Genomic DNA, 10,532 nt, shown 5'->3' on the forward strand with positions numbered 1-10,532 from the left:
ACACGCACACGGGCAGAAAGTGTGAACGGCGCTGATTATTCTGCATCTGACACCGGGCTAAATAATGGGCTCGGATTATCCAGGGTCATTCCATACAACCTGCTCAACAATGGGTCCATTGCACTGTGTGTAGGATGTGTAGATAAATGTGGACCTCAGAACAATGCACAAAAGAAAAATCAATAATGATGCAGATAGAATTGATAAAGTCTTCGGAGACCATCTGTTACGTGTTTATCCCTCGGGGAGGAGTGAAAATATAAAGGAGCTCACAGTGACTATATTGGATGTAAAGGACAGGCTGATGAAGAGGCTGGCTGCTGTTAACTCTCTTGTTCTTTAAGTGCGGGGCTTCACGTCTGTTTGCAGAGGGTGATTCAAAGGAAAACGTTGTAGCCTAGATAGATAAGGAGCAGCCACGTGCTACACACACACACACACACACACACTGCTTTGTGTTGTTCAGCAGGGAAACACGGTAAGGCTTGAACTTTTATATTGTTTACAGCTTATATCTATTTAAACTACTTATATTATCACAGTGAAGATTTAGAAACACAAGGTGATATTTACTTTATTCTTTGACAGTTAATAACAGTTTCAGTCGTGTAATTAGGGAACCTGAAGTACACCTGCAGCATGCAGCATATTCAAGGTCATGCATTTAAAGTTTAACAAGTTGCCTGATTACATTAGTCCAACAAGAGGACAGATATCTTCTGTTTACTCTGTTTTGATTTCATTTTTCACTGTGCATTGCCTTTACAAAGTAATAGAAAGTTTTATTCATTCATAAATTATCATTAGTATCGTTCAGTTTGTTTCAGATTGGGGTCGAGCTGTAACTAATTATTTTCAGTATATCAATCTGTTTCTTTTTTGTTGTTGTTGTTTTTTTAGTCAGTCGATGAAGCTTTTATACATCACAGTTTTCCCGTGCCAAAGTTAATGTTTGTCCAGTGAATAGTCCCAAATCCCAAATATGATGAATCTACAATGATAAGAAACAGGAAAAAAAAATCAAATCCTCTCATTCAAGAATCTGGAACCCTTGATTATTTTTTTTTTCATTTTTGCTAAATAATCAATTTAGAGCTGCACCAATTAGTAGAATAAACAATTCGATCAAAAGAAAATTTGTTGCCAACTACTTTGATAATTGATTAATTTAGATAAGTTCAAGTGCATAAGTGCAAATTTTTGCACATGCTTAGGTCATGGCCCCGCTGCTTTTATTCAATTAAAGATGGAAAGCAGTACTAAAAGTTAAAAGGGAAAATACAATTTTTACAAATTTGCACAAAAATCTTGAGCACATCAGACTTATTATGTGACATTTTTTATTTATTTATTTAATTGCAATAAATATTGTATCACAGACTTTGTAGCATGGTAGTTTTGTTTTTTTAATTGAAGTTTTTGCTATTGTTACATCCCTACCTACTAAATTTTACCTCCAGATTGAAGGAATTTAAATGAAAAGGGTGGCATTTTCTTTCTGTCACTAAGAAGAAATTATATATATCATTAATTAAATTAAATATCGCATGTCACAGCTAGCATGTGTCTATCGCCATGTTAAATATCCCATAGGGTTTTCATTGTTTCACTCTAAGTTAATTATTGTATCACAGTCAGGCTTGGTTTGATTTTATTTAATCCTTCAAACACAGCAGTATTACTCCATTTGGTGTGATTTTCCCACTTGTATACACTTTTTCATCATCTGTTTTTGGGAGCTGATGATTTCTTCATGTATCATCAAACTGTCATCCAACTATTTCTGCCAAAAAATTGCAGATGAGAAAACGTGTAAAATATGTATTTAATATGTGACCAGTTATTTCTGCCATTGTCATTCTCCTCCTGCCCAGTTTCCCACGAGACCTGCCTCCTGGATCAGGTGCTGGACCTGATTATGAACGAGAAACCCCCCAACAGTGCGAGTCTTTTCCTAAACGAGGACGCGGACAAACCACCCCTGCCAGAGAGAGGAGACCTGAGGAGGCGCCTTCGCCGAGCCATGGAAAGGAGAGCTAGCAGCCTGAAGGAGAGGATGAGCTCCATCAGCAGGGAGAACGTCAAAGGTTTCCTCAAGAGGAACCTGTTCGTTCTGTTCACTGTTGCTGCTGTGGCTCTGGGTGAGTGAAAAGAGAAACTTGGTGGAGGTTAAAAACCACTTTCTCCACTGTCAGACTGACTTTATTTCACTTTGTGTCCATTTCTTCGTGTGTTTACTCAGGTGTAATCCTGGGCTTTACTTTACGCCCCCACAACCTGTCCCTAAGGGAGATCAAGTACTTTGCCTTCCCTGGGGAGCTGCTAATGAGGATGCTGCAGATGCTGGTGCTGCCGCTCATCGTCTCCAGTCTGGTCACAGGTCGGTTTATAACGAGCTCAGAAGAACAAACGCACTTAATGCTGCCAACATGTTTCAGTAGATTACTGTTCAGACCCACAAACGGGAGAGGTGAAGGAATGATGAAAGTACAAGTTAAGATATCGACGGCTCCAATCACAGTGAGAAGTTATCCTAAATGTTAGGCTCAGGAAAACCAAAGTACTTCAGTATTTACTCACCAAGTATATCAGTGTAAATAAAAACTTGCAGTACTTGCAGTAAACTGATTAAATTCTCACAATTCTGACCACTTCAAATAATCTGAAATATCCCTTTCATGTCCTCTGTCTCAGGTATTTCATCCTTGGACAGTAAAGCGTCTGGTAAGATGGGTATGCGCGCAGTTGTCTACTACATGGTGACCACCCTGATTGCTGTGTTCATCGGCATCGTCATCGTGATCATCATCCGGCCGGGGAAAGGCAGCAGGGACAGTCCTGTGGCCAACAGTGGAAACATAGAGCCAGTTCAGGCCGCTGACGCTTTCCTCGATCTCATCAGGTAACAATTTAAAAACTCTACTGTTCAATTACTTTTTAGAAGGGCCAGATTTGAAAAAAAGTAGAGTGACTGGGGCTGGATGTTTACATTTTCTATGTCTTTCTTGGACAGTTAGGAACTTAAATGTTGTGAAAAAAAGTCCCTTTTAATTGTTTTCTCCACTTTATCAGTTTTCATAATTGGAAAAATCATTATGTACAAAAATCAAGGAAAAACAACGCACCTTTGTACTTCTAAGTTTTATTAAACAGAAAATTTTGCCTTATTGTCTCTTTTTAACTCAGTTTGACTCAGATTCCCTCTGCTTAAACAGCTAAAGAGTTAAAACTTTTAAATGAAATAAGTGATAATGCTCATAATATCATATTTTTAAATGATCAAAGGGCCTGATTGATGTCTATCATTGAAATACTCACTGTATCTGATCAAGCAAATGACTCATTTTGTACTCTTATCATCACATGATTATTAATTATTATATTGTAGCATTACAAAATGTGCATCCTGATGTGATTCATATGTTGTTTCACAGAAACATATGAACCTAATAGTTTGTCCTTTTTATTTCAGGAACATGTTTCCTCCCAATCTGGTAGAGGCTTGTTTCAAGCAGGTGAGGCTGTTTTTTCCCATCAGTCATAAAATATTATTATTTCTTTTAACATATTTATTTCTTAAAAAAAACAAAAAAAACATTAAATGACAAAAATCAATAATAATAATAATGATTTTATTTCTTCTGCATCCATAGCATCAGTCTGCTATTCAGATATAACAGACCATATAATGTTGAGTATTTGAGTAACACATGAACATAATTAATGCATTGTTTTCAATGAATGTTCATGATTTCTCTTGCAGTATAAAACTATGTATAAGAAGATTGTGCACACGAGGAACGTGACAGTGACCCTGAACCTCACCGACTCTCTTAACCTGACAGACTCTAAACTAAGCATGAACCTCAGCAGGGTGCTGCACACCATACAGGTGGGTGCCAGTGAAAGTCATCTCCTCTGGGAAGAGTAAGAATATATTATATACAGTAGATCTAAATGGGATGAAAATTTGTTTAAAAACTGTCCTTATCCACTCACTGGAGCATTAATCCATTTTACATTTTTTGCCAAGCGCCTCAGCATTTATATAAACATATTATCTATTTCAGGAGACGGTGGAGGAGACCGTCCCTGTGTCCGGCTCCTCTGGTGGAGTGAACGCTCTGGGTTTGGTGGTTTTCTCCATGTGCTTTGGTCTGGTCATCGGCAACATGAAGCAGCAGGGCCAGGCCCTAAGGGACTTCTTTGACTGCCTGAATGAAGCCATTATGAGGCTGGTGGCCATCATCATCTGGTCAGTAAAGACACTCACCTCTAGCTTTAGTCATCATATTCCAATTTGATTGGAAGGTGCAGTCATAAAAACACGGGGTCTTTAGTTTGGATATTTCAAACACTGCAAAGTTGTGAACTGTAGATTAACAGAAATCCATAAAGGAACTGTATAGCTCTCATTCTGAAAGCCTGTTGGTTTCAGAAACTGGTTTCAGGCGCTCAACATGCATCTGTCTCTCTGTCTTCCTCGTACATCTCACCTCTCAGGTACGCTCCGGTGGGCATCCTGTTCCTGATTGCGGGGAAAATTGTGGAGATGAAGAATCTGGCAGAGGTGGGCGGCCAGCTGGGGATGTACACCGTGTCAGTCATCGTAGGTCTGCTCATCCACGGTCTCTTTGTCCTGCCGCTGCTCTACTTCCTGGTGACCAGAAAGAATCCGTACAGCTTCATCGGTGGGCTGCTGCAGGCGCTCATCACTGCTCTGGGAACCTCGTCCAGGTAAATCTCATCCTCTGTCCTGCTCAGATACTGATGTCCCTTACTTTCTGTGTCCTATGCAGTAACATTACCAGGATACAACTGAAAAAAATATAAGCAATACTGACTGTTGTTTCCACATCTTGACACTACAGCTCTGTCTCTCCTTGCTTATTGCAGCTCTGCCACCCTGCCCATCACCTTCCGCTGTCTGGAGGAGAACAACCGTGTGGATAAACGAGTGACACGTTTCGTCCTCCCTGTGGGTGCCACCATCAACATGGATGGTACTGCCCTCTACGAGGCTGTGGCAGCCATCTTTATTGCTCAAGTCAACGACATGGACCTTAATTTTGGCCAGATTCTCACTATCAGGTAAGCTTATGTCGGCTGCTTATGGTTTACACCTTACAAACAATACTTGAGGCATGGGGGCTTGCAGAATATGCAGTGTGAGAAGCCCAGCGTTCATAAAAGAAAGTGTTATAATTGATCTCGTTTGCAGTTTTAGGTGTCCTGGTGACAGTTTTACAGACATCTTGAGCTTATGTTTTGGGCAATCGGCAAACTTGTTTGCTGCCACACTGGGAAAAACTGGAGCTGAGTGGCAATGCCATATCCAGGTTTTCTATTATACATCTATGAGGTCAAGTGTTATGTTGCCCTGGTATACCTGGGTCTGGACTTCTAAATCATATCATCAATAATACTGTGTTGCACACCTTTTAGGCCACAAGCGAAAGAAAGAAAAGAAAATGTAAAGAAAACCAACTTATGTTTGTTGTTTCATGGCAGTAGAAGAAATTACCTGAAGATGATAAAAATATGTAAAAATCAAAAAGCAAAGCAATTATTAAGACTCACAGGCACTAGAAGTTGTCTAACTATCAAGCAAACTGCAGCAGAGAGTCTCGATGATGTCTGCAGTCAACTGGAGTATTATCAACAGGCTAACAGGCTAAAAGGCTAACAAGCACTAAGTCTACCATCTGACTCGGGTACATGAACTAATCTGCTCTGTTATCTTCAGCATTGTAACTTACTGTAAAAAGGAACCCAAAACCATTAACTCATATATAAACCATGTAAGAACTCAGGTCATGCAGTCTATCATTTGCAACACTGTTCTCAGTTTGTTGTTAATTCACAGTTTGTGTCCAGAAATGTTCTTCCACATGAATTCAGTGTGTCATCTTTTTCTGTTACAACCTTACTCCAGGAGAGGACAAACATGTGATCATTACTTACAAAATGATTCACCTGGTCAGTTTTTTCATTGACAGAACACGTGTTACAATGTGTAAATTTCAGGTCATACATATTCTTATATATAGTCGCTGTGTAATACTAAAATTATCTTTATATCATAATCCTGTGCACAACTTTCTACACTCTCTAAAATACAGCTGTGTGAACAGCTCAAAGAGAATTTACATAATAATATAATACCTCATGTGCTTCTGTCACTCTACTCCACTCCCACCAGGAGTGCACATGTGCTGTTTGTTTGTTTCCCTTTATTAAATGTCTTCACTCTCCCCTCCATCCCTCCCACCGCCCACTCAGTATCACGGCAACTGCTGCCAGCATCGGAGCAGCAGGCATCCCTCAGGCTGGCCTGGTTACCATGGTGATCGTATTGACATCGGTGGGACTGCCCACAGAGGACATAACACTGATCATCGCTGTGGATTGGTTCTTGTGAGTTCCCACTAAATGTCAGCTTGATGGGGATTGGTCTGTGCGCTGTTCTGTGGGTCTGCCAGCCTAAATGTCATTGTAAAGCTTCAGAGAGCCCAGAGGTCCCACCACTACAAAGGTTATTGATGCATAATGCAGAGTGACAGATTAGAAAGCCTGTGTTTAGGGACACACCTATGAAGTTTGGGCGTTGAGTGTTTTTATAGCAGATATACTTGTCTGTACATCTCTACTGTACATCTCTATTTACATTAATTGGTAACACTTTGTTTGAAGGGATGCTCATAAGACTGTCATTATACTGTCATGACACCTGTCATGAACATGAAGAAGTCTTTATGAATGTTTGTAAGTATCATTGAGGCAATTATTTCATTTTTAATGCAAAGTCTATGTTTTTTGAGGTGTCTTTGTTACAACAACTTAATATTAATCAAGCCAATAATGTTGTTGTCATAACAACTTGACATTAACCAAGACAACATAACCTGTCAATGGCTTTGTCATGACAGCTTGATGTTAAGTTTTTTTACGCTGTCAAATGCTTTAAGAATGGTTCCATGAATAATTTCCTGGACTTCAAGTAAAGTGGTTGCATTTAGACTTTGGACTGGAGATGTGATTAAATGTTATAAGGCCAGTTGGACAGCAGAGCACAGTAATAAGGTGATTTAGCTCACTGAGATACCTGATGGACAGATAGCAGTTACCTAGTTTACCTGTTGCTAAACCGTAGCCTAACCGCTGCCTGCTGTTATCTATAGCTGGACGTAGCTAGTTAGCTCAGTTGGCTGTGGAGGTAACAGCCCAATGAGCCGACTCAGCCTTGGGGTGCCATGTGCCAAACCCACCGAGAAAACCACCTTGGTACTGTATCCCCCTGTCAAACTGGCCACTGTCATCACTCTGAGGTTGTATTTGATCCTGACCTGGATCTACAATCTCTCAATCAATCGGCAAATCTAGTTAGCCTGCTGTTGCAACAAGTAAACTAGCTAACTGCTGTCTTTCCATCAGGTAATGTCAGGTTATACATTTAATGACATCTTTTTGACATGTTCAAATTGTGCCACTTTAGTAGAAGTCCAGGAAGTTATTCATGACATTGTTACAAAAACGTAAAAAGTGTAATAAAACTTTTCTCTCACTTCTCCATTAAGGGACCGTTTGCGTACCACCACCAATGTGTTGGGTGACTCGCTTGGGGCTGGCATCGTAGAGCACCTTTCCCGCGCAGAGCTGCAGAGTCAGGATGCTGAGGTGCGCAACTCTGTCATTGAGGAGAACGAGAAGCCCTACCAGCTAATCTGCCAGGACAACGACACACTCAACCACCGCAACAGCGAGACCACGATGTGAAGACGGGAGCTGCACTTTTCAGGGCTTCATGTGCCAAAAGCATTTTAGCTAGAATGCTGGTTTACAATGGTGCAGAGACGGTTTTAGAAAATAATAGTTCTTGGTCAACTCAGCCGGTGTATGGGGCCATACAGGACTGGCCTGGGGTTGACTGATGACAGGAAATAAGTCCACATGCTGTTTAGGAAGAGTTACACACCCCAAGTGTACAATCTCATTCAGTCAGTGCCAGTTATTTGGTGGTATTTTGCTGTTTTACTACTATTTTATTCAGTGTCAGGTAGGTTCAATATGTCAAATACAGTTGAAAGTAAGGTAACACTTTATAATAACTATCTTTAATAAATGGAAAATAGATTAGTTAATTAAACTTTAGTTAATATTTTATTTTACCATTAAGAGACACTCACATAGTGGTTATATATCTCTATAAAACATTTATTAAGCAGTTACAATGTTTATAATACTTTTTAAAATGCTTAATAAATACTGTTTAGTGCATCTATAAACATCAGTTGCAACTTTACAGTAACCATCCAGATAATGTTTATTGACAACGACGTAGAATTTCAAAATATACGCACAAAAATTACTTGGATATGTTTAGGAAAAGATCCTGCTTTGGGTTCAAATAAGTACGTTACATACATAAGTTCACATACATATGGAATGAAAGTTATGTACAAAGTATGTAAGGTATTAATGATCCATTGCAAATAGCACCCAAATAATGTTTATAGACGGTTTACAAACTAATTGTTAACATTTAACAAACCGTTCTATCGATCTATATCTGGTCCAGTTTCATGTAACAATTTCTTAAAGCATTACAAATCATTGGCAATCATTGACAAATCCTTATTGACAGTAAAATGACTATTAAAGGGAAAAATTGGCACCTTTCATGTCAGTGTGTTGAAACCACTGATTGGACATCCACATGCAAAGTGGTAAAGGTTAATCAACTATCAATTTACCATTTATTAATAATGGTTATCATAAAGTGTTACTGTAGGGAATTTCTTCAGCTTCATCATGTCCTCAAAGATTTGTGTAATTTATGATCCGTACAGTCGGAGCATCAGAAACTTCTCACCAGCATCAGTGTTAGAACACTGAGTATTACCGTAGATGAACACCACCATTCATACAGAAACAGTCAACCGGCTGATTTTCCACTCATGTGAATATGTAAATCTGCATAATTTGGCTATAACTGTGGCATGACATAACACTTAATATTGTTTCTTTTGCAAACACTTATCCTTGTCATTCACATTATGACTACCTCTAATGGGACCAAGATATGGATCTTTTACAGTACAACACGAAAATACTCGAGCATATCAGCAGAATATAAATACAGAGTTGTTTTGGATCCTGTTGAAGTTTTTAATATTTCTGTTTTTATGTTATTTAAGTTTGCTTGAACAGTGTAATTGTACAATTTTGAATGTACTTGACTGTTAAACACTGGAGGAATCTTTGCTACTGATTATTTTGAAGTTGATATATTTCAAGTGATTTGGTAGAACGTTTTTCACTCAGTGCTTTTATAGTATATAAAAATGTGTGTGTGTATTTTCTGTACTTCTTTGGTGCTATTGCTTAAATACACATACACAGATAGTAATTTCAGAACCTGTCGTATCTGAAACTCTTTTTTACTCCAGGATTTATCAAATCAGAGAGGGAAATGTCAAACAAGATATAAATCTTTGTTTCTTTTTTTTTTTCTTTGCATAAAAAGATTTTGTTATTTTTTGTTGTTTTGTTTTGGTTTATCTAGATCTCTCTCTTTTTTTTAACATTATTACAGATTTATTAACTCATACTATCAACTAAATATGTTAATTAATTTTGCTATATTTGGACTGGAATAACATATTGCAAGCTAATGATTGATTTAGTTTTATTGTTTTGTGAAAAGGTACTGTGAAGAAAGTTTGTGAATGCCCTGAGGAATTGAATGTACAGTTACTTCATGCTTTTTGGTGTAGATTGTTTTAGAGGAAAGTGTAGTGTAATTATGAAAAGTTCTATAATATTTAAATGAAAGCTTGTCTGACTTTGTGTCACTTTTATGCTCATGAAGAGTTAACTTTAGTTTGACTTTAGTTCTGATGCTGGATGTTATTTCAGTGAAAAGCTCAACATTTTGATGGACAGCTTATGAAAAATGTGAGAAATAAATGGCTCAGGAATTGAACCGTGATTCTCATTATTGTGTTTGTGGCTACCCCTGGTGGAGGATATTCTCCTGTCACACATGGGTCAAATTAAATATGTTTCAAACGGTTTGTAATATAACTGGATGGGTTAAAAGTGTTTGATTTAAATGTAAGTAGTGTATTAATTTGTGTGCATTTGTTTAAATGTCAGAACTTTCAGCTGTCATTTTAATGTCTTACATTGCAAACCTGCCCAAAACTACTTTACTTTTACTGTTTTACTTTACTATTTTACCCATCCTAGTAACAGCTGTTAAAGGGAGAATTCAGAAGTTTTCATGTGGATGTCCAGTCAATGTTTGTGCGATATTGACCAAAAAAAGCCGAGTTCTTCCTTCATCCAGTGGTGTCATTAGTTGCAGGAAGAACTTCGGGCTGTTTCAGCTTGGATATCTAGTCTCTGATTCTGTGTAGCCTGGAGGTAAATGAGTATTTTGGTTGCCTAATGCTGTCATGCTAGCTATCAGCTACGGTGGTGATACACAGCATGGGTATGGGTGTCCAAAGCTCGCGCTGAAAGCATCC

General features: G+C 38.5%; 1 protein-coding gene across 1 annotated transcript; it reads left to right on the forward strand.

The window, feature by feature from the left end:
* The first annotated feature begins 1,874 nt into the window (after positions 1 to 1,874).
* slc1a6 (solute carrier family 1 member 6) lies at positions 1,875 to 8,692 on the forward strand. Its single transcript, XM_084723118.1, has 10 exons — positions 1,875 to 2,141; positions 2,243 to 2,380; positions 2,695 to 2,902; positions 3,473 to 3,515; positions 3,764 to 3,892; positions 4,071 to 4,255; positions 4,504 to 4,737; positions 4,897 to 5,091; positions 6,283 to 6,417; positions 7,578 to 8,692. Exons 1-10 carry the CDS (start codon positions 1,919 to 1,921, stop codon positions 7,774 to 7,776), a joined length of 1,689 nt encoding a protein of 562 aa, XP_084579244.1. The 5' UTR covers positions 1,875 to 1,918; the 3' UTR covers positions 7,777 to 8,692.
* Positions 8,693 to 10,532: the final 1,840 nt, after the last annotated feature.

This window comes from Lutjanus erythropterus, chromosome 7, assembly GCF_056507025.1.
Source record: "Lutjanus erythropterus isolate fLutEry1 chromosome 7, fLutEry1.hap2, whole genome shotgun sequence".
Classification (NCBI taxonomy): domain Eukaryota; kingdom Metazoa; phylum Chordata; class Actinopteri; order Lutjaniformes; family Lutjanidae; genus Lutjanus; species Lutjanus erythropterus.